This window comes from Anser brachyrhynchus (assembly GCF_964034855.1).
Source record: "Anser brachyrhynchus genome assembly, chromosome: 5".
Classification (NCBI taxonomy): Eukaryota; Metazoa; Chordata; class Aves; order Anseriformes; family Anatidae; genus Anser; species Anser brachyrhynchus.
In genome coordinates this window covers 29,398,134-29,423,263 of record NC_137699.1, presented here as the reverse complement: position 1 = coordinate 29,423,263, position 25,130 = coordinate 29,398,134, and the positions used below count along the sequence as shown (strand labels likewise).

Here is a 25,130-nt window from a genome sequence, read left to right as displayed (position 1 = left end):
GTAAGAGATGACTGGAGGGGGAATCAAGTCTGACAGAAACCCAGTGAAATTCAGCCATACAAATAGGAAGGGAAGAATTAGCAAAACTAATTTTATGTTGCTTGATAGGACTCCAGGCAGATGCTAAGTTAGTTTAGGGCAACTGCGACCCAATAGAGAATGTCTGTTTTGATTGAAGAAATCGGGCTGACAGTCACATAAAAATTGGATTTGTAGGTGCACAAGAAATGGCTGCATACCTGGCCTAGCTACAAGATTTCACCGACCCTTGAAAATTTAAATGTATCTACTAGTAAAGACACTAGCGTGACTGAATCAGCTTATTATTGTCGGTCTTGGTTTTGGCTGAACCTTGCCATAGCTAGCGGTACCACACGTTTCTCTACTCAAATCTTTTTGTATCCAGACACTGTTTCTCACTCTTGGCCTTTGCTCCCTTTCAATTCTCACCCTCTTAGATTCAGAGAGGTCCTATATGTTTAATTAGCTCTCTTCCAGTACCTACTTGGAAAACACTGAAACCTTTGAGAAAACCTTAAGTTATCTCTGCTCCTCCCAGCTGAAGTGTGCTGGCTCTTGTGCACAGAAAGACCGTCTCCATAATCAATGTCGAAAGATTCTTCTTTAGCAATTACAGTCACATCTTGGAGATACAAGTGTTGTTACCAGCTCACGCACCAAGCATCTTCCTCGAGGGTTTATTCACGTGCCAGGCTGCTGGTTCATTCCCACCCCTCATCATTGTGCCAGCTCCTCCCCTCCTTCTCAGCTTGCCCAGCTTCCTAAGACCTCTCTCATCCCAGTACCTTAAAAACCCATACAAATTCTTCAGCCAATTTCTCATTCAGAATGCAAGCAAGTAGTAGTAGGAAGTTATTAAACAAGCCCTCAAAAGCCCTAATTGTACTCAGTAATCCTGCTCAATCTCTGGATACTACTTCAATCCCCAATCCTCTTTTACTGGTTACAGCTCAAGTAATTGAGCTATATATTCCAGCCAGCAAATTTCTTTGTTTTCACAAGACTCCTGAATCCAGGCTACAGAGAAATAAGTCAGTTCAATTTTGCCCTGTTTTTGATTCATCAAGCCAGATGACAAATTATACATCCTGAAAGCAGATTTTATTTTCATTACTTTTCAGTGTCAGGGCAAGATATCTGTAGCCTTGTTTCCCATCCCATCCCTAACATGCCTGTGGCTATCACCTAGCTGTTGGCCACTTGGCAGGGAAGCAATAACTCAGTTTCTTGCAGTGATCTTTCAGAAGCACCACACAATATCGTTACATTTGAATATCAAGACAGTGCCAACAAAGCATGAGCACTGCCTAAAATAAAGTGGAGTAGGAAAGAGCAAGAAAAAATACAAACTCAAATTATCCTCAAGAAAACACAAAATATCTGAAAACAGGAGTAAGCCATCCTGCAGAGAACCCATCTCCAGATTCAGCCTCCCTCCCCACGTACCCAGAGCCTGCTAAGAGCACAGGTATACTACGACTTGCACAGGACTAGGACTCTCTGCAGTTCCCAAGTCTGGCTGTGAAGTCTCTGCCAAGGAGCTTCCTTCTCCCCTCTCCCCCCACCGCTGGAATTTCCTCATTTCTCAGCAGAGCCCAACACAAACTTCTTAGAAAAGTTTGCAGGGTAATTTAGTCATCGTTAATCCCTAGGAAAAAAAGGAGGGAAAGTTTCAATAGGTAAAGCCAGAGCCAGATTTTGAACACCTGTGAGCAAGGTTTAAAGGGAGGGAAGGTCTAAAGTTTGCACGCAAAGAAGCTGACAGCAATATTTGGCTCCAGGACGCAGATTTATATCCCTTGCTTATTTCATCATTCTCCATGTCCCTACCCAGAACTGGATTCTGCTACAGAGTATGAGGACTGCCTCGGAGCAAACAATTCCAGCTGAGCACTGTTCTTAAAAGGGAGTCACGTCAAGTCCTCTAGATCAGATGAATCCCAGGTTTGCAGGCAACAAATGGTCTTCTGTGCAATATTTTATGAGAAAGCCTTGAAGCAGGACCTGTGTACATCCTTGACTATGGAAAGAAATTTCTTCGGAAGTGCCAAAAATGTAAGTATGGGTCCTTAAAAACTTGTTTCTGAATGATTTCCTAAGGAGCAGTAAACAAAGCTGGAGGGGTGCTTAGTGGAGTGCCTAGTCTCTCTCCCCAGATCATACCAAGCACTAATGACACCTGCCTCAAACATTTTTACTCAAACTAGTTCTCTCTTAACTGGCAAGGTCTGAAGGCATGCAACGCTTCAAGTGGCTAAATGATTATTAAAAAAGATCAGCTGAAGTGAGAAGAGATCACCCCAAGGAACACAAACAAAACATCCTCACAGAAACTCACTACAACTAGCATGAATTTAGAGAAGATTTTTGTTTGAAGGTGGTTGTACTTCACAAGATAATTCATTTCAGGGGCCTGAACATCCTGTGGAAATGATGGCAGCTCTGATTTCTATATTTCTATGCAGAAAGGAGCTCTTGACCAGCTCTGAGAGCAAATCAAAAAGGCAGCAATAGTATTTCTTCTCCAAAACAGCACCCTGCAAGGATAAGAATCTAAAAGACTTGCTTTTTTAGCTCAAAAATCAGGTTACAATTTATAGGAGGATGCATAAGACAGTATCAAGTCTTTGCAACATTTTACGTGCTTGATCATATTGTTTAATGGGTAGCAATTCACCCAAATTGATTAGAGGCATAGTAGGTACATAGCAATAGCAAACAAAAAGCATACCAAGAAGTCACTAGCTAATTAATCCCGGTTTTCCTCTTTTTTTTTTTAAATTTAAACAGAAGTCTACTTTAACAACATAAACAGCTTAAGATAAGTATTATTCTCAGATAAAATTATTCACACATAGTACTGAAGAGTTCAGGCAGAAAGACACTGTTAGTGGCTTGGGGTAGCTCTCCTGGTGCTGTTCGTACCAGGGGACAGATCTGTGATGACTAGGTGACACCAAACTGCTCACCTCCACCTCAGCAGTTGTTAGCCAGGACTCCCCCAGAAAACGGAGTCAATACCCATGGCAACAACTACCCAAAGGCAGGTGTACCCGAATGGGTTCATGCAGGCAATGCACAGACAGGTTCACTTCAGCTAGCCTGTGACTTCCAGCTGTCATCTTGTCCCTGGGCATCTCGCTCCGTTTTCTATTTATAATCATTGCCCTAGCATAACTGTACTTTCTGAAAAAGTTTGCTTTCTTCAGATGTACTGACTAGTGAGCCATGTGTTTGCGTACATGGACATCATTTAAGGGTAGTGCAAATGTTTATCCAAATATAGAAAGTACTTTCATTTTTTCCCCAGAGTCAGATATTAAAGAATTAAGCCAGTAGATAGTCACACAGAAGGCAATCCCCGTAAGAAATTACACAGCAACAAGGAAACTTAACAAGGGAATCAGTCTGAAGCTTTTCCATCAGCTTGCTTGTGTGAAGAGTAATCCGTATGGTCACTCTTAGTAGAACTTCTCACCTAGCTCTAGACTTTCTGCCCCACACACTGAACCATCAGCACCATGTTTGAGGGCTAGATGAATGTGTGTCCTAACCTGAGAAAAACAGGGTTCTTAAGTCCACCAACCTCTTCAACTTACCAAGCTTATGTTCTCCTTATCAAGAAGAGCAGAATGATGTTGCCTGAGAAAGGTAGGTTACTTAGACTAATGTAACTGGAACACCAGAGAAACCCTGCAGCTTTTGGCTGTCTTAAAAACTACTTTACTTGGTGATAATAAGTGGCAGTAGCTTGGTAGTCTAGCCGCAGAGGCTAAGCATCAGCAAGAAGCTTCAACTCTGCATACCACCCTGTTGCAACTGAGCATTTTAGAAAAAAGCACCACTTTCGCAAAGAAAACTTGCAGCAAAAACTGACCATCAGGAGCAATACTGGCAGAGCTTTAAAGGACAGCAGGCAGAATGGAAAAGGCATATAACATCAAATGAAAGCCTAGTACAAAAGTTGCTGAATATTTAACTGTGAAGGTCTCTCCTAATACTGCATGGGTTTTTCTAATAATGCTCATCAAAAAGGCTGTTTTAATTACTCCCATCTCTAGCCATCCCAAATATGGTTTATCAGGAACGATCTCTATCTGGTCGAGTCTTTCAGTCTGAGTCTCTTGTCCATGATCTTCTGTAAGATTTCATTCCTTGCACTTCACAATAAAGAGGAAACAATGCCAAAAATAAGCCTTTTTCCTTCTGAGATATTTTAGAAGCAGGGAGGACAGCACATCTAGTGCCAAGACAGCTCACAGATAGAATCACGCTCCTACCTCTTACCTCCCTCTGCTCCATAAGAACTGCTACATGGCAAGCATCTGCTTCTGCAACAAACCAATACAGAAATTAGCATGAATTCTGTTTCAGACACTTAATGCTTATAAATACACAGCCCAGAATAACTGAGGAATACAGAAAACAGCAAGAGACAAGTGCCATTTCAAGCATTCTTAGATAACTTCTGTCAGGACTCTTCAGCTGGTAGTCTTTGGGACTGGCTGCAATCCGCAGGCAACTGAGCAATCTCTCGCCACTCAACAAGCCTACCCTTTGCACCAGGGCCCTGGGTGCTGGAGCATAGTGTTGAGGGATTGGGCAACTTCTACTTAGATAACAGTTTTTTCCTACTGAGCACGTTCCTGCTCTTAAATCTAAGTGAGGACATACCTGACCCTGTAGTGTAGCTTATTCCAGATTGCACTGAAATGCAGGGGTGATACTGGAAGACTTTCTTCCACGCCGTTGCCAACATGACGCAGGCACCCCAGATATTTCCGCTCTTGTTTGAACTTTAAGGCAGGGATTCTCCCAGGTGCTGCGCAATATTTGAGCAATATAATTTAGGGTCCTGTTTAAGAACAAGAATGGCCAGGATCCCACCAAATGCAGCAGGATACATACTTGGCTGCATCATACCAAATAAAGACTTATTAAAAATATCAGTTTAAAACATCATCTGTTCATTTGGCCTAGCCTGAAAACATTCTTCATTAACTGGAAATTGCATTAGACATTGCCAAACAGCTGTTTAACGGGGATATACTGTAAGCATGCTGTGTAGCTTCAGAGGTTTTGCACTTCTAAGACTTCTTTTTGTCTGTGGACTAGAGTGTATTTATCAGGAAAAGAGCTCCACCACATAACTGTAAGGCAGGTACTATTCCACTCTGGGTGAAGAGCTTCAGAAATGGTCAAGTTAACAAAACAAGCCAGCAGAAGGTGAAACGAGCACAATATACCACCATTCTCCAGACACTCTATGCGTGGAAAGCTACTCTCCCCCAGCCTCTGGCCGTGTTTATAGTTACTCGCCAAAAGCACATCCAAGGCAAGGGCACAATAATGCATCACTGGGGTGAGAGGGAGCATTTAGTTAACTCCTGGTGCCTGGAGCTCTTTCCTCTTACCTCTGAGCGATTACAGCTGTGAAGGAAACACAGGCTCCACTTACAAGCAATGTTTTTAACTACAGAGAAACACTTGCTGATGCAGCCTGGTTACCTAACACAGGAGGTGGATGAACAACATGGAGAGAGGTGAATGAAGCTGTGCTGCTGTTCTAACCTCACCAGTGCAGTGAATGCCATTCAACAGTGAAGAGTTAAGCAAGAACCTATCACTGCTCTTGCAGATGGCTTCGGTGAGTACTGCTCCAAGGGCAAGACAGACCAACACTGTGCGTGGTGCGAGGTCTCTTACCCACCAATGAAAGATTAGCTAGAAATACACAAAATGTGGCACGAAAGCTAGAGTTGAGTGAACGCAGGTATGCTTATTGTGGCCTTGCCGAATTGTATGAGATTTTAAATCAGTATATACACAACTTCTCTGAGGCCAGTTGAGTGGAATTTGAGACTCAGACCCACGCACAGTTGTAGGAGTAACAAGCCACTGTTTTTCTTATAAAACCTAGTTATAACTTCATTAGTATCTTACCCAGAGCCAGAAGACATTAACTCTCAGTAGCAAAGGGGCAAGTTATTTCTTTATTAGCCTGCAAGGGCCTGCTCCCCCTCTACAACAGCTGGTACATTCCCCTTAAAGGAAAGGGGTCAAAACAGAGCAGAAATTCAACACTAACCTGATGCTCCAAGTTTGACAGAGAGACTTAGATAGTCCATATAACACTCTGGAGCTTTCCATCACATTTGACATGTTTACTCCTTGTCTGAAAGACTTTTAAATCCTCTTATGTTACCTAATCACATCCTGTGGCAAGCTGAAGATACTTGACATTCCTCCCCTCCCTTTCCCCCACCTTTGGGGCAAGCTCAGTGTAAACATGGCACCAACCCAACTACAGCAGTGCCAAGCACCACGTGGGATCCCAGAGGAGTACCCTGCGCCCTCTGAGAGGGTAGTGCAGCACAGGACGTCCAGGCACTGTCCCTTCTATCACCTAGCTGGTCTACAAGATAGGAAGCACTGGGAGAGGATGAAGAACAGGTTTATTTTCTGTTCCAACAATGGCACTTCCTCTCAGCTGCAAGTCTGGAAGCACAAGGCAGCTCCTTTGTAAAAGAAAAGTCACTCATTCACCTAACTAGGAACTGGAAAAGCATAAGGCTTTTCCAAAGCAGAGGTTTTTCCAAAACAGGCAATGGGGCTGCACATGAAGAAAGGCAGAGACCCCCCTTCAAATTCTTAATTTAAGAGGGGCAGACAAGAAAAGGGCCAGGAAAAGCAGCCAGTCTAACATGGCATTGAATTCTCAATAAGGCTCACAGCTTGGCAGATAATTCATTTGGCCTGTTCCTGCCATGCAAATCTGTGGGACAAGCTGCTGACAATCAAGTTTGCTATACTTATGATATGATGAGAAAGATGAAGTGGGACTGCTGCTAACATCAGTCGCTTTCTCAGAGAACTGCATTCAGCTTCTGATAAGCCCAGAGTTGAAAATATCAGACCTCAGGCATGCACCTTTGCGGGAGATCAACAGCTACAGACGTTGATAGATGCCCCCAAACCAACTGCTCAAAGCAGCTACAGAAGTTGCGTGCCAACTTAGCAACTGCTTGGCCATCTCGGTATTGCTCCTCCACATCCAGCACTGCAACATCCAAGGTCAGTATCAAACAGGGCTGACAGGATAAACTCAGCAACACATCTGCAATCAAGCATAGTAACCATGATAAAAACAGAAGCTGAAGAGTCCAATTGAGCACTTAATCACTGGAGTACAGACCTGCTGAAACAACGGTTGAGGCCCTCAGAAGATCTCCTCACCTGCTAAATCACAATTCAGTTTCTAGACTTGTGCAGAAGCCTTATGCCTCTAGCTTTACTTATTTCTTATTTAGGCAATTCCATGTTGTACAAAATGAAGTTGTTAACATCAGCCGAACCCCTCACAGATGTAGCTGTGCCTGTGCAGAAGCATTACACAGGAAGGAAACTTTAGCACCAGGAAATACAGAGTGGCAGTAGGCACAAGGGGACTTAACTGCCCCATTGCAGAGACAGCACCCCAAGTTCGTTCAGTTTTGCTCTGTTCCTACTGAAGTAAAGGAACCGCTGAACTCTGAGAAGGGCAGGATCAGACATGCATTTTGGTAGCTATACATCCATTGTATTAGTGTAGGACAAGGTATCCTTAAAACAACATTCTTACCAAACCTGCCATTTACTTCATTGAAGATTTACTCAAGATCCCAAGCACAGTGAAAGGAAATCCTTCACTTCTTGGGACAAGGCCTTAACATGCTGGGGGAGCACCCTTCAAAGAACGTAAGCTGAAAAGAAAAGACAAACCCTATTGCATTTTGGACCCATTTTTGTACGTGTTGAAGCTACTTAGGAGTTCTCTAACTTAAAACACAACCTGGGCAGCTTACCAGAACAAAGATTCCCCAGCCCACAAGTGCACGTAGATGTTTGAGACTGAGTCTTCAAACACCAGATGCATAACCCAATCTTTGTTCATTCAGGACAATTTACTAACTACAATTTCCACTGCTTTTATTAATTGCTTCCAAATGTAATTGCTCAATTTCCAGTTCAAAGCACCTTACATTAAGCACTCAAGAAAGCCATCTTTGGGACACCTTATCAGTATGTTGCACACCAACGTACGTACCTCCAATTGGCACAAGTGGCCACTTAATTATATCATTGGTCAGGCAGACTATTCAAGTGGAATTAAAGCATCTAATTACCTTTCCCCAACAACATACTGAATTAAAGTTGAACTACTACAATATTATTAGAAGCCACAGTAAATTTAAAGATCAGATTTAAAGGCAAGAGTCTTGCGAGAAGTTTTGATCTTGAAAGCTCCTTAAGGCAATTTTTCCTTTTGGTAGTAAGCAAGTTCAGACAGCCAATTATTCTGCCCAACACCTTTTTACCTTCTATAGCCACAGAAACATTGAACTTCCCAGGTTTTACTCCTTGAGAGTACGAGGAGCAGCTTTAGACAGCACACAGGCATTGGCATTCAGAGCTGAGCAGTTACTTTAGGAGACTAACCTAACTCTTACGACAACATACCCATAGCTGATTTAACAATAGACAACCCAAAGCCCAAACGGTATACCACTGCTGTTGCACTACAGATAAAACATCGTGCATACCCAAAACCATCAGGTTTTACCTCATGTTGCCAATGCAGTTCTATACCGTGTAATTCTGGAAGCCTGTCTTGGCTAACTCCCCGTTTGAGTCTCATGGTGATTGATTTTCTTTAAACCCAGGCTCTTACAGAAGGGAATACGGAAACTCTTCTGCAGTGAGCTCCCTGAGAAGGTTTATTCCCAACCTAAAAAGGCAAAAGTACCCCCAGATCTCACTTCTGGAATGCCTGGCATTCTGCAATATTTAAATGATTCGTGTTTGGAAGTATTTCCTGGATGTTTCCCATTGTTCCTCTTCACCCAGTTGCAGCATAGCTGTTCCACCAGAACGCATACCCCCTGCTACCTCTTCCAGCCACAGAGAACGGGAGGTTGGTGTTCTAGGTAACCAGCCTGCTGCTCCTTGCACGGCTGAAGCCACTAGAGGGCATTGACATTTGCTCTGAAGATAGGGTTCAGTGCAAGAGACAGGCCTTGCACTGCACTTTTTAGGGATGTCAGAGACTTTGATGCTGCCTTTCCCTACTCAAAGCCCTTGTCTACTGCTGCACAACTGCCTTAATGCAAGATTTGCACCTTTAGTGTACATCAGCGATTTCACAGGAAGACAGAAACCATATCAACCCATATCTTCTCACCCCTGCACACCACTGTGTACACTGGTCAAGTCTTTGCCGTCTCAGTTCAATTTTCTGGTAATTTGGAAAGCTGACAGGATTACTGAGCATTCTCCACCCCATTTGCAGACACCAACACTATCATTTTCCCTTCTAGACTAAGTTAACACTGCTACATGTTCCAGACCTACTTTCCTCATTCTCATCAAGTGCCTTGTTCACAGTTGCAGAGCGAATGCTTTAACGCAGTGTGTTTACATACACCCATGACAGATTTTCACTTTCGCATGCCGCAGACCTAAACAAGGAGAACTGAAGGCCGACTGACACTCCTGCGTTCAGAAATAACAAGCAGCAGATGAGCAGAGAAGCCCTGCGCTCAGCCGAATCATCTCACTGTTCTATTTCAAGCAAGTACTTACATATTTGACAACAGAGAATAAAAAGCAGCTGACAAGAACCTTGCACAGGTTGGCCATGGGACTTGAAAGCAAAGGGAATGTAGATGTTAAAAGCCCAAATTAATAAGGGTGCCCTAGCTAGGCTAGATCTAATCCATCACACATACCCAAGGGCTCAGCTTCCTTCCCCTATTCAGACAGAGGCTCTTTTTAGGGTATACGTAGGACCAAGCCCATCCACCAAAACACCTTGAAAATTCATTTTCTAGTGCACTGCAGATAACTCTGACAGGTTCTAAGGAGCCACATCACCTCCCCACGTGCTACATCCAGTTTGAAATCAACTGGCCCAGAGCAGCACCCAGCACCATCATAACTAATGATAACCACGTTAATAACCCCGTTATTCCGGGTGTGTGTCTTGACCCCACAGTGTGGTAAGTGGGAGCACAACATGATGAAGTATGCTGTATTAGAGCATTTCTAGGTAGTCCACCCAGCCCCATGAAGTCTAGGCAATACCCTGAAGAGCTCGGGGGCATGTCTTCTGCAGTTGTTTGCAAAGGTAGGCACCCTTGTGAAGTCCAAAAGTACTTGTTTACAAGTTCAATCTAACCCCCACCACTACACCAGACGTGAAGGGAAAACTGCCTAACAAGCGACAGGACAAAATTATTTATAATGCTAAGGCTGAGACATACAAGGTACCCCAGATCTCTTTTGTAGAGATGTAGAGTTTTCCTTTTTATCAGACAAGTTCTTGTACATAGGTACAATGTTCACTTATACCTACACTGGGAAAGCTCTTCTGGTACAGGATAGAAGCAAAGTGCTCCTATGTTAAAAGCAGAAAGATTTGCCTTCAGCAGAAGTTAGCCCAGACACCCTTAACTACTCTCAGATTGAGCTGGCCTGCTTAATTTTCACATTTGCAAAGGAGCAACAAACCTACTATTGCTTTGAGGCATGCACCATATTCAGTCGGGAATGAATCCTGCCTACCCAGCAAACTTTTAGGCCTTAGCCTACCCTGTCTTAAAAAGGGCAGGAGAAAGAGTTAGTCTTGCTCTTCCTGGAAGGAAAGTTACTTCTCACATGTGTTTCTCACGCACATAAGATTGCTCTCACACGTGGCTTGAACATCATACCAGAACACTGCAACTCCTAGTACAAATATGGGTAGAGTAGGGGTGTATTGTGTGGGTGGGATTTTTTGTTTGTTTTAGTAGATGTTAACATTTGCTCCTCTTCTCAGAGACCACAACTCATAGTAGGTGAGTACACACAAGCCCTGTTTTTGCTAAGGAGATGATCGAGTACAATCATTCTTATACAAGATGTTTGAGACATGTTGGAAGGTAAGCATCTAAAGAAGCAATTTTATCCCCTTGTATATAAAAAGTTGCATGCATGATCCAGTGTCAGTATGTAAAGATTTCTCTGAAATATCAAACCATTTTAATCCCTCATGGATTGTGGTTTATTACCTAAAAAAACATCAGGAGTACTAGGAGTATATACCTCTTATTTTGAATCTAATGTATTCAGGTATACACAGCCCAGATTGGTACATCTCCAGCTCCAGCTTTATGACTGGCAAGCAAAATTTCAGCATCAGCTCTGCCTCAGAAGTGAGGTTTCTATCTGGAGTCTGGCAACAGCTCGCAGCAACCAGTTCACCCCATAGCGAGGAATCAGAAAAGATGCTCAGACATGACCTTGGCGACCCAAACCAACAGTATGAATACAGCGTAAATGATGGTTTATAGGTTGAAAAAGCTGTAACAGCCTCCTGTTTTCAGTACCAGGAGTACTCAGCTAAGCTTGTTGCCAGTTGTCCTCAATGGTCAGTCTTAGCTCAAGCAGTGGTACTTCTACAGCTGTAATAGAACATTATTTTTCTTAAGTTGCCTTTTTTTTTTTTTAAACTCAAAGCTTGTACTTTCCACTGGATCCTGCCAAATGGCAGCCAGCAATGCAAGAAGGGAAGTAAAATTTTATTGCTGCTTTAAAGTGTAAGGTCAGTAAGTGCTTGTGAATTACTGCAGTGGAATACCCTTCATTAGGCTTTAAGAGATGATTTGATGAAGGCATAAGCCACCAGATTAAAATGTTACAAGAGTTAGTAGATTCTAGAAAATTTTTAAAGGTTTATTTCTATTCTATTTGGAGACTGCCTGCAACTTACTAATTTCTTGTTGCCCCAGCAAAAGATCTAATCTAAAAAACAATTAACAAAAAAGGTTTTAGCCTCAAGCAACTAGAAAGTGTTAAGAGAAGTGAAGTTTTGGTCTCTGACATACAGGACATTTCATCAGACAACCCAGGCATTTGAGCAGTAGCTCTTCTCTGAAGCTGCATTCTGTTGAAGTATTCCAGAGTCCTTCCCACCAACAAGCACAGAGCACTAGCACTATTGCATGGCAAGTTTCAGCACCTGCAACTTGAGCTCTTAAGAGAAAAAAAGTCAGACCTGATTTAATTTACAAGCAAAGCTTTGTCATGATCTTCTGCCTCACTGGATAACAGTGACATACCAGCAGAAAGCCTAACTAGTTCAGGGCCAAATGTACTTGCACCAGGGAAGAAACAGGGGCTTGTCCACAACCAAGGATGCAGAACACCAGAACCAGAAGTTACACAGATTCTCTTTTAAGCTGCTCAGGTTGGAATTTGTCAAGTGTTGTAACATCTGGCATTTCCTTTTCTGGCATTTTGCTTTTCAGAATTATTCAGTACCATGTCCAGCAATAGTACTTCTTCCTCACAACTAACTCTGTGCTGCCTTCCAGAAGGGAAGGATGAGAAGCCAATGTCTAGGTTCAGCTGTGATCTGACTAACTGTTTAAGTGGTGCCCCTATCTTTATCACAACCCCTTTGTATTTTCATCTTTTTCTCTCCCTGCCCTGTTGAGGGGCAGTGAGGGGGAACACCTTGGGGGAACAGCTGGCCAAGGTCAACCCACCACACCAGCAAGGAAAAGAGCAGAAACTTTTCCACTTTGCAGATTCTATGCACCATCCTCACACTTCAGCTAAGAACAGCCCTGTGCATAACTTAATACCATCTTGCTTGTTGTTAGAGGTGACTGGTGTTGAAGGAGGCTGTAGCAAGGTGGGGGTTGGTCTATTCTCCCACATGCCTGGTGACAGGACGAGGGGGAATGGGCTAAAGTTGCGCCAGGGGAGGTTTAGGTTGGATGTTAGGAAGAACTTCTTTACTGAAAGGGTTGTTAGGCATTGGAATGGGCTGCCCAGGGAAGTGGTTGAGTCACCATCCCCGGAGGTCTTTAAGAGATGTTTAGATGTAGAGCTTAGTGATATGGTTTAGTGGAGGACTTGTTAGTGTTAGGCCAGAGGTTGAACTAGGTGATCTTGGAGGTCTCTTCCAACCTAGATGATCCTGTGATTCTGTGAAATACAGGTATAGTTTGAAACCTACAGAAGTTCTTCTTGGCATTAAGTGAATAACTCAACCAAGTGAGGGAGTGGAGAAATGAATCAAGCAATTAATTACATTTACTTTTAATCTTGTCATATTGACCGATACCAATTCATAGGTTCTGAGCTCTCCCTTATTTTCAGGGAAACTGTTGACCTTTCAAACTGATGAAGCATCCGCCTTCTGTTTTTCTTTTCTAGCCTAAAAGCCTGTATTGCTATTACCAGAGCAGATTCCAAGCTTCAACTAGGACAGACACTTGCCAATTATTCATTCAGTGCTTTACAACTGCCTCTTTAGAAGCCTGTAATGTTTATGGAGTCACTACCATTTGAGTTTTTAAGTGGGTAAACTTTATAATCTTCCTCAATTTCTACCAAGACCTGTCCCAAAGGGAGAATCACACTTACAGGGAATCTTTCTAGACTGTCTGAAAGCAGCATGTCCAACTGACAGAGTTCAGGCTTAGCAACCTCTGCATAGACCACCAGATTTAAGATGTTACCCTATAACACACAGAAAGATTCTCTAGGGCCATCTGTACATTTTAGCTCTCATCAACAGAGAACAAGATGACATCAGGTAACATCATCTTCCTCCCCTGAAGAGAAATAAAACAGGCATGTTCCTCCCAGAATTAGTCAGAAACTTCCTGATACCTTCCCTTCACTTCAGGGATCTGAAGCTCCAAGCCAAGTGCTCAAGAGTAACAAGAAGCCAGACAGCAGCTAGACAAAGTAAGGGCAGCTAGCAAAAAATAAGGACAGAGGAGGTGCATGAGGAGGAAAGTTTTCACTATCCTGAGAAAGAAATAAGTCCTAAAACCCAATCTCCTGGCTATTTTAAGATTTTAAGAGGTTTCCTCTATTCAGAGCCATCAAATCCTGTATGCCATTTAGTACAGGGCATTAATGAGCAAGTTTCAGTGTCAGCATTTGTAAATACAGTCTTCAATTAGTATGTTACTGCTGAATCTATTGTTACTTCATTCAGATGCATTCTAGCTGTGCATAGCACTGGTGTCAATCACTTTACAACACATGAGATGGCAAGAGCATCTTGTATTTTTACATCAGCATCTGCTAGCGGCTTTTGTTTCACTAGCAAGTCACACTACAGCGATTTTAGATAAGTATGGTTCTATCCATCTGAACACTGGCATGAGATTTAACAAGATTATCTCTTCTCACTTGATCCTAATTGTTTGCCTTAGGAAATACATGGATATGCATGAACATCAGTCTGCCATCTACTAAGAGCTCAAGTGCTTGGCTTAGTTTGTTTGTGGTAATCCCTAGGTTTGCTTTCTAATAAATACTAACCAAAGAGTCAAGCCAAAGATAACACCCTATTTTGTCCTCTTAATCTGAGGTGACCTCATCATGTCTAACAGCAGTCTTCTGGCACCTCCTGAATAAGTGCTTGGATTCCCCACAGTTTCGTGAAAGGTGAAGATGAGGAAAGAAGTGAAAGTCATCTTTAGCTTTTGCTCTGACATGCTGCATTTCACCATCGCACTGAAAAGTTGTTTAAATCTCTACACCTAAGAAGTGTTTATCGAAGTTGAACAAACCAAAGGGAAGCATGTCAAGTGGAAAATGTAGGTGCAGTTTTACTTGGTGTACTTGCCTCAGTGATTTCCGAAGAAAAGCATTATTTCCTGAAGTTGGACTCACCTTTGCCGGAGGGGCAGCTCCAGACAGGGCTCAACAAGATCTACTAAGTTCTGAACTGTCCTCCCACTCTCCTTGCCATGCCTGAACAGAGGCACACAGAGTACACATCTTGGAGGGTGTGGACGTGAGTTTGTCAAAAGTTTGGATGAGGAAAAAGCTAGTCAGAAAGCTTGTGTAAGTAGCTGTTCTTGAGAGGTGACGCTAGCAGTGAGCTGGCTGACTTGGAAGTAGTTATGATCAAGAGTCCCCAGTTGAAGTCAGATGTGGACGTCTTCTGATCATGAAAAGCAGTAATAAGCTAACAGTTGCATGGGACACCCAAGAAAGTATGAAGTTTTGCAGGAAGAACAGTTACTCTGATACAATACCTACCCTTTCTTTAACATAGGGAAAAAGATACGCCTTTGAAACTCAGTATTCTCTTCCCGTAGCAAAGAACTGCTGACAGCTGAAAAATAATTTCTATTTAGGACTGTCATTCACTTGACAGCACAAGTGTTTGTGGTTTTTCAAGTTTCAAGCAAAATCAAATCCTTCTCTTTTAAACTGCATGGGATTTTCCTGCTGAAATCTTCCCATCTATTCTGGGGCTCCTGGGGGAAGTCCCTGGGTTACGTGAAGCAATTGTGTATGCTTTTTTTGTTGTTTTTAGTTTGCTTTCATGCCAGCAGAACTAGAAGCAATTTTTGGAGACATTTAGGTAAATTCTTTGAGTTCCAACAGGAAACTAAGAAAAAATAGTTTACTTGTGACGCTCACCAACTATTCAAGCTAGATCAGCATCACAAATTTTTCAAATCAAAATACATTTCTCAAACAACCGGGTCAATTCCAGAGATATTGATGGGCAGGTTTTAAGAACGCACATGGAAATTTACTGTGTCAAGAGTAGCAGATTGTTTTCTTCCCACTCAGTTCCAATTTCAGCACCAAAATATGGTTTTCTAGAAAACGTGCTGAGCTTTTCCTGAAGTTAACTCTACAAGTAAAATTCAATTTGGAAGTTGGGACTTATATTTTTTCCTATTACTTTCATGCAAGAATCACAGCAGGATAGCTTCATCCTCCTAGGATAAGAGCCCCTTTATTCATCTGCTCTGGTCTGTAACGTCTGTCAGTGTTTTAACAGCTATTGTGTGTAGCTTTGTCCTGTGGTTGCTTTTACATCCAGACTAGACATTTTCAAACTGCTCACTGCAGTATGCTGATGAGCAACAGCTAGCTTCAGTTCCAATACTACTGCCAAAGTGCTTCAGGTAGCACCTTGGTTAAGAAATACGCAACTTCTTTCTGTTCCCATTCCAGCTTGTTTGGAACTCCTTCAGGTATCCATGTTTCACATTAAAAATCCTGAAATAGAGATTGTCCTTAGCTCTCAATGAGACAAAGACAAAAGCAGCAACAGTTTACACCCATTGCTTCCAACTTCCCATCCTCTTCACCCTCAAGAGGCACCTATACTAGTGACATCATGGCAAAAACAATTAATTATTTGATGCTCCATCAGACACCTTAAAAATAATCCTGACTTTCAGGGTGTACACAACTGGTAGATTATAGACTGATAGAACTGTAAAGTTCAAGAGAGAGTTCCTACAGTTAGATTTCAACAACTTTGCAAGTTTTAAGAAAGTGACAGGTCAAGTCCAGCAGAATACATTTTCTCCTGCCCACACACTGGTTGCTTCAGGGGAACCAAAGAAAGGACAAAACCTGGCAGCTATGGAAAACCAAAGTCTTCAGCTGCCACAGCCAGCAACACCTAGACTGCTTTGGAACCAACTGGCCTGCCTCAATGTAAAAGCTCAATCATTTAAAAAAAGAAAGCCACCACCACGTAGTATAACAAAGCACTCTGAGTTCACTGTGAAGAGAATGCTTAGTTCTCTGGAAGTCCCTGAAGATGAGCATACAAAAACAAACTTGGGCTGATGTGCTTCCCGAGAATGAGTTTACCCATCATTACAGCTCTGCTCATAATTTGTATATCAGTCTTCCATGGACTTCTACCTTAGATGTATTTTACTATGTAAGATGTATTTTACAGTAAGTCTGAGAAACGCACATATTAAAATCTGCCCTTCCATTAAAAGTTTGGAGCAGATTATCTGCTGGCATTCCAGACAAACACAATTTTAAAAAGCTACTTTTGTACATAGCTCATCAACTATTGCAACACTTGCCCACTCACTCTTAAGAGTAGAGAAGTAAGCCAGAGGCAAAACTCCAAGCAAAATCCCATGAGTTACCATCCCGTATGGTAACTATAATCAGAAGTAGCCACTTGGCGCAGACAGAACCCCCCTTTACCTGGTCAGTATCCACAAACACCAATTCACGTAATATCTTCCACTTGGAAGTCACACACCCAGGAGCTTCTGGCTTTTTAGTTCTCTACTTGCACCTCATTCCACCAAGTATTTGTTTAAGCCTATGTGTGGACTACAATGTAAATCTGCTTCAAAGACATGGGAAGGGAAATGGCTTGATGTACAAACTAGAGTAGGCTCTTTAATCTTCATGCTATTCAAGGGAGTCTATGCTGCAACAAAAGATTATCAACCTATCTGCTTGTGACTAGTATCTGTGTCTAGTAAACAGAGAAGCAAGATCTAGAGATAGTGTACATCTGAATGTCTTCTCTAGGCATATATCCCTGTTGTACATTAAAAGGATACCACTAACCTTACCAGGTGTTTTCACCTGAATATGCTTTCTTATCTACTTGATTCCTGCTTCACTCCCCCTCCATACCAGCCACGCTGTGCTTCTGCAGCTCAAGGAACAGACGTGAGTCCTCTCAGTTTTCATGGCTGCTGTAGAACATATGACAGTTACCTTTATGTTGAGATTGTGTTGGATGGTTTAAAGTTGCTGGAGTGTCGAACCCTAAAGCACTAGAGTTAAAACTGAAGGATAAGATCTCATATTTAACCAAAGAAAAACAGTTCTTAACCAAGTATGCTGAACTCCACAGAAGTATACAACATACACTACACCATGCCTCATAACAAGCGCAAATGTAGCAGCTTGGCTGGTGGACTTCTCATGAAAAGACAGAACATGGCTTCCTTGTGCAATTTAAGTGATTGATCTCAGTCATGGAACATAGAAGAGAACAGGGATGGATAACATTTTCCACATTCCTTCTAGTCTGTGACCCAGCTAGTGGTAACTGGGGACTGGTAGCCAAGAGAAACTCTGAAACCAAATCTGCCCACTAAGTGTTTGGAAGTCCTCCCCATTTAAGGATCAGCACTTCCCTCTGGATAGGATTCCAACTGTCATTAACTAGACCAGTGGCCAAGAAAAACCTCAGGAAAGAAAGCTATTTCATCTGTCCTACTCCCCCATCTTCCTTATTCCTTTGTGCCTTCCCCTTCCACTTCCTATGATACTTCCAAACTCACCCTTTTCGTTTTAACACCCCTCCACTCCCAGCTTTAATCAAATGCCTCATGTTGCAGACCAGCAGGCTTCTTCCCCTCTGAAAGGTAAAGGGAAGTGACATTCATTGCCATGAGTCTCTGAACACGGAAAGCTTACGTCAGGCCAATGCTCTTCCAGCAGCAAATCGAATTTCAACTTTAGAGCTAACATGCTGCCATGTAGCCTACTCAGCCAGTCTCAATGGTCTCAGTCTAACCTACACACAGAAAGACTGATGAATGCCAACAGACTGCTTCTTTCTCCCTAGCTAAAGTCAAGATGTTTGGGGAAAAGGCAACCCAATTTACAGAACAATGGCACATGGCTTTGGTTTGTACTAATGAACAGTGCAGTACTCTGTTGTGCTTACCCACGTAAGTACTGCCCTGCTCACATTCATCCATGTTCTTCATCCAGAGGCCGTAGCTGCTCCGTAGAACTCCAGCTCCAGCCCAGGTGATCACTCAGTCAGGACACCAATGGCAGAGCAAATTATCTGCCTACACTTACCAGTTCCTGCATGGCTTCCTCCACAGCTTCCTCCACCTGCATGGAAGAGTCTGCCAGCAGCACTGGTGCGTTGCTTGTCTAGGCTTTGCTGCCAGACTCTACTTGACAAACACCCAAGCCAACCTTTAATGGTATAGCCTCTGTTCCTTCAGTAACTAGTATTTCCCTATCTCTAGCCACAGGTGCTTCCCCTCAAGGTCCAAGTTTGCCCTCATTTCACACCTACCCCTCATTCCCCACTGCACAGCTACGTGCTGCTCCAGGTGAGAACACCTGTTAGTGGGCTCTCAAAAGCAGCTGGCTCAGCCATGAGGCAGTGGGAGGCAAAAACACACAAATCCAGCAGACAAGCACGTCCTCCCAAGCAGGCTACAGATGGGAGACCACCAGGGAAGAGACTGACAGCGCAAAGAGCTCTAGGCTTATGGAGGCTTCGACACCCCCTGCTCTGGAGACAGAAGCACCACTGCCTCTGAGGAGCTGCCATGGGGGACATCAAGCTGAGGCCCATCCCTCCTGGCTGCCCCTGGCAATCTTGGACTTCACAACATCCAGTCAGGTGCAGACCAACACTAAGGCTACCCTGGAAGGCACATGCAGACTACAGCAAATCGCTTCACACACCAAAGCTGGTTTCCTCCATCTTACCCCTCCTTACCTCTTAGGGACGTGCTTGCAGTGTGTAGGGCTCATGCCCAGCTAGCACAGGCCTCCCTCAGAGCACTTTGTGTAGGGGAGCACAAGAGCATTTGTTTGTTGTTTCCATTGTGGAACAGGCAGCATTTATGAATGCCTCTATGCAAGGCAACGTTTCCCTCAAATGAGGGGATGATTCTTCTCAAATGCTCATGAATGTAACCACCACCATCTACAGTGTTACTGAGGGATCTAAGCTGTATCAGGAGCCTACTGTGCTAAGGAAAGAGCAACCCCTGACAGGAGTCACGAGCCCAATTTCAAGGCAAGGTCTGGTCCTGAGGGAGCTGACTTGGGTTGACTGCTCTCAGACTGAAGAGCTGCCCATAGCCCACGCAAGGTCATGCAAAAAAAGGACTCCTTTGTACAGCAGGTGGTTATTTCCACTGCTTTGAGTGGAAGCTTCACTCTGGTGTGACTAGTTATGCCTTCCTTCAGTTTCTCTCCTACAGCTATGAGGCCTTGCAGAAAAGAAGGCAGAGCTGATTCTCACACAGCCACCACCAGAAGGGCCTCAGTGCCAGAACACACTGGCAGTGAAAGCCACGGCATGCAGAAGGCTTCACATACAAGCTGCTGACCTCAAACACCAACTGCTAGTGTGAGCCTGTCAGAAGAGGGAGACAGTTCCATACACTGTCATCCCAGATCCCAGTAATTCCTCTGTGCATGCAAACATTTCACACCAACACCACACGTTACCCAGAAAGCTCCAGCACAGAAGTGATTCAGTTACAGCAATGGTAGCCTTGTAGCGTTTGGGCACAAACCTAGTGAATGGAAAAGCTTCTCACAAACAAGCACAGAAGACTTACAATCCTACCAGTTCAGTGACAGTAAAGATGTAGTCTAACAAGAAAGAAAGCTTCACAGCTCAAGGTGTAAGTTACACCTTTTGCTTCTCTGCCTGAACTTCACTTGAGAACAAAGCAGTGAGCTATCAGCAGTGCACATTAAACTTGGGGCAACTCTGCTGTACTGCTAGGTCCCTGGACATTGTGTCACCAGAGAGACTGTGTGGAAGCCACCAGTGAGGCTCCCAAAAGGAAGCCCTCATGTTTTCACACAGGCAGCTAAGTCCTACAGCCAGTGCAGCAGCCCTCAGACTTGAGGGCTTAGCTTCAGTTTCACCTGTACTGCCTCAGTGTTCAGCCTTTAATGTCAGCATAAAGTTTATTGTATAACACTTAACTGTATTGTCAGATATATGAGTCTCAGAAGAACTGGGGATTCAGCAGCCAAGTAGGAGATAAATGGGTTTTTGTTTGTTTGTTGTTTTTTTTCCCGACAAAGTGATGTCGCAATTAGTTTTAGATGGCAGGATAAGAACATCTAAGATATTTAAACATCAGTATTAATATTACAGCACTACTGTACCACTGAAATGAAGTTTACAGTCATCTTACCAATTGCTTCAGGCCATCTAGAAATAAAAGCAGCCAAGAAAGCATCTGCTCTGCACTGATGGTTGTGAAGATTACCTTAGCACATGACTAGCGTTAGAAACTTGAAAACTTGTCCAAGAGGTTATCATTGCAGATGTTCCAGAGCTACAGAGCTTGCTACCAGTGCCAGCAGAAGTACACAAGCAGTTTCTTTCTCTGTACCAAGTCTCTTGCTGGCCAGAAATCTTTCATTAGGAGCAGAGGTAATTAACATGAGTGAAATATTCTTAAAGCCAACTCAGAAGCTCAGGCAGTTAAAACACACTAAGACTACACAGAACAAATTGTATCCTACAGTGCTTTCTTGGTTAGAACAGGACTCACTGTTCTAATAGTAACATATTGTAATGTAATTTTTAATACTTCTCCACACATGAATCCTGTTCCTCAACACAGCTGCATAATTTATGAAAAAGCACATCAGATCAGCTTCTCTGGTAGTTTGCAAGGAATTTAGCTATTTAACATTAAAGACCCAAGTACGAACAAGGACAGGAAGAAAAAACATTGCTATAGCTCCATACATAATTACAATTCCTACTTAGGCAAGAAAAACTACCACCCAACCAAAACAGAGTATCTATAACCAAAAGCTATGCATCATAGACAACAAATCTGTCCTGCTAGGGGACACTTCTCTAGGCACTTGCCTTTGGGTACTTATTCCTTCATTAAAATGGAAATCCCTCCAACAGTAAGAATATCTGAAACATTAAAATGCTTCAGCTGTTAAGTAATAGCTTGACCCTTGCAATGCAATGATGTAAGCTCAAACCAAGCACCCTAATTCAGTTATTGAAAACCCATTCTAAGTTTCATTCTTTTGTTTTAGATCTCCTTTATACATAGCTCTTTGCTTTGTATTTTTATTGTATGTCCTTCTCTCATTTCTTCCTACCATGGTGGAAAACATTCTCCATAGGTTTAGTAGAGCATACCTAAAGACACCTGCTGTGCAAAGCCCTAATGGCGGTACTGTAGTGAGAAGACAACACAATACAGGCTCCTCAGCACAAGCTGCCATGCTACTTACTCCTCCAGAGGGAATGGCAATGCTGCAAGAGCCTTTTCAGCACTTTTTACTGAGGTCCTTATGTGGGGTTTTAGCTAGTAACCAGCTGCAGCAGGGAGTTTGCATTGTTCTGTGCCACTCCAGCTAATGCTTTGGAACCTGTTGGATCCTTCACTGTTTTATTGCCTACTACCTTCCCTTTACAGGAGCACTAAACTTGAAGGTTTCCCCCTACCTCCAACCAGCATTCCTTTCAAGGAGGGATATGGCACGTTTCCATGCATGAAACTAGGACGAAAATTTAGTGAGTGCCCTCGCTTCCCATTTCTTAGTCCTGTTCAGTCACTGGGGATACAGAATTTGAATTTGTCTGCCACAAATTCAACCCTGTTCCTAGGACAGCTTTTGACTGCTGCAGGCATGTTATACTTCTGCAAGCACCCACTATTTTCCTGTTCTAGTTTTCTTGGTGTTTTTTTTTTTTTTAAGCCACTAATGGAGCACATTCATGATGGTCAGGAATTGGCCACAAAAAGCAAGGGACATACAGGAAACGTAGCTCTGCCTTTCTGTATAGAAAGATATCTTTCTGAACTAGAAAGATAGAGGACACAATTCATTGTCCAGATGGAGGAAAATAGGGCTTAGCGGCACAACCTATTTCATCTGCCATGAGAGAGCACTGCTCAAATTCATCCCACAGTAGCAGATGCAAGAGCCAGCCCAGTCAAGCTCCTCGTCTTTGCAAGTCAAGCTGTGGGGTCAAGGAGGAGAAATGGCAAGACTTGTCACACAATTCCAGATTTCATGCCAGCAGAGAGAAAGAGGCATGAAGGAAGGGAATATGAATAGAAAGTCAAGCCTGATTATCTTTTTCCACATGGGAACATTCTTCAGACAGGCATTTTCCAAATGTAGTCAGCTGATCACTTGCACTGTGCTCTTCAGACCTGCAAGAGTACAAATGATCAAGCAATCCCATAACAGAGCAGACAATTTCTTCAAGTCTGTCAAGTGAGGAAGAAAAATCATAATAGCCCTGGACTTTCAAGTTATTTCTAGGACACCCAAGACATTAGACTTACTGTGGAGTTTTACTTGGAACAGTTATTAACTGTCAGTGGGCACAGCAGACATACAAAAGTCAGATGTTGCCCATAGGTCACTGATACTTGCCAAGCCCAAATGCTTCATGTCACTGCTCACCGTTTCACTGTAGGAAGAAACATCAAGCTTTGTACAACTTTTGAGAGCCAGAAGTACCTCAGCAGTCCAGTGGATACCACCTGCTCTTGTAATTTACCATGATATCCACACAATCATCTCACTTCATTGGAAAGTTTGATCCTGCATTGGCACAAGAAATACAGATCTACCCATTCTCTGTGCTGCCCTTAGATGTTCATCATTTTCTGTAAGTCATAATTCTGTACTTATGCATTCAGTGACACTGCTGGCTGCCTAGGTTAGCAGCAACACTGCTATAGTAAGAGGGAAACGCAAAAGAGAAAGATCAAGAACTTGTTTCAAGCATTATTGCTGCTCATTTAAACTCATTGAGAAGGGCTGGTTCAAAACTACTGTTTGCCTTTAAAAGCATTCAAACTTGCACACATTGTAGTTCTAGGGCTTACCGCACAGAAGAGAAAGAGTACGTATCACACCTAGCAACTGAATGCCTACAGGATTAGTCCCCAGAACTACCACACTGACCTCACAGGTCAGGGAGGGAAAATAGTCTTGATCACAAGTCCACATGAGAAACAGTGATGTAACGTGGTAGGCATCATAAAAAAAAAAAACTAGGAATAATTAAGAATTTTCTTGCTCGAAGTATGACATCTTTATGCTAGTAACAGCCTTACTGGCAATGTCTAATCACTAGCAGAGATGAAGCTCAGGGGCTATCAACATGATTGCAAATGAGTAGGCCAAGTTCTCCATCTTTGTGTGCACATAGGCAAGACACTTAGTGGGTGAGAAGAGAGGCTTCACCTGTGAAACATCCTGGAAGTCCACGGCCTCCCACTAAAAAGCTTATAAAGTAAAACATCAAGGCAGATCCTTGTACAGAACTGTAGGCATTGGTGCTCAATTCAGCTGACGTTCTCCTCAGTTATGAAGGGGATAATACCAAAGTTGGTTCACTGATTTCAAGCAGTAAGTAAATCAGTAGCCCCTTGTATTTGTTTTTCCACTCTCCTGAAGCAGTTCCCATTCCAAAGATGACACAACACAGGGACCAATTAAACTGCCTTGTAAAGTACAGTGTATGAAAGTGGCCTATATGGAAACTGTTTGATAGACAGGCTCATTGTGCAATTATGCACTACCAATAGGACTTTTCATTTTGTTCTTTGTTTCAACTGCTCCTCATTAAAGCATTTAGATACCGGTGCTTATTCAGGGCCCTAGTCACCTAGCTAGATGCTTAGTTATCACCTCAAAGCTCCTCTCAATACAGCACCACTCCAACTTTGAGCTTTCGGCTCTGTATCAGGTCATACAGATAGATGCATAAGCACCCTTACGGTTCCCCATCCTCCAGAACGGGTCCCCAAGGATTTATGGCACACACTAGATCTAATTTGCCACTTTCTAATAGCTGCTTGTTACACATCTGGCCATAAAAGAGGCTGCATGGTGCAGCTGAACACAGGGACACCAGCGCAGCCACAGCTCTGAGAAGCGTTTAATAGCCATCATGGTCAAATAGCAGCTCTATTTAAAAGCTAGACCATTGCACCCCAGTCCCTTATTGTTATATTCTGGCTGACTCGGGATTCCGAAGGCTCCTGATCTTGCCTAACCACGGTTGAAGCTAATTAAGCACTACATTTCATAACGTCCAGACCGATGGGACAAGAACGCACGCGGTCAGCCCGTCCAACACGCCTGCAGAGATCGAGCTTTCCCACTTACCCAGGACCACGTCCCTGCGGCAGTACTGCCTGCGGAGCAGCCACCGGCCTGCTGCCCCGTGCCCGAGGGCTCTCCTGCGGGCGGATGTCCGTGGCGGTGCTGCACTGGGAGGACCATATTTAGAAGAGATGCTGGGCTCCCCCAGGAGCACGGCAACAGCCTGCTAAGTGAAACGAGCGGCCCCGGCAAGCGTCAGGCATCGTCACATTAAAAAAGCACGGAGCCAGCCTCCCGCAGGGAGCAGCCCGGGCCGGAGGCACCTCGCCGTACTGCGGGCACCCCGTTAACCCCCCCCCGGGGAGCGCGGACCCAGCCCCATCGCCACGCCGGGCACAAAACGAGCGGTGCGGGAGCGCGGAGCCCGCCCGAGCCCTTCC

General features: G+C 43.5%; 1 protein-coding gene and 1 long non-coding RNA gene across 12 annotated transcripts in view; one reads left to right on the top strand and one right to left on the bottom strand.

Moving 5' to 3' along the window:
• The window catches only part of SMOC1 (SPARC related modular calcium binding 1), a 127,417-nt gene that overhangs the window by 101,834 nt on the left and 453 nt on the right, over positions 1-25,130 (bottom strand). The window contains exons 1-2 of one of the 11 annotated variants that reach the window (XM_080595434.1): positions 6,110-6,203; positions 4,309-4,352 (exon numbers count right to left, since the gene is read on the bottom strand). The exons of 8 other annotated variants lie outside the window; for them this stretch is intronic. In XM_080595434.1, the coding sequence (XP_080451560.1) occupies positions 4,309-4,352; positions 6,110-6,149 (84 nt within the window). In that variant the 5' untranslated portion in view covers positions 6,150-6,203. Of the gene's footprint in view, positions 1-4,308; positions 4,353-6,109; positions 6,204-18,678; positions 20,294-24,753; positions 25,118-25,130 lie in introns of those variants that run through there. 2 more of the 11 variants (XM_080595431.1, XM_080595427.1) reach the window with 2 other exon arrangements.
• On the top strand, positions 1,471-17,417 carry LOC308196462. The gene is made up of 3 exons (XR_013952224.1): positions 1,471-2,076; positions 5,501-13,410; positions 14,435-17,417. It is a non-coding gene; the product is annotated as an uncharacterized lncRNA (long non-coding RNA).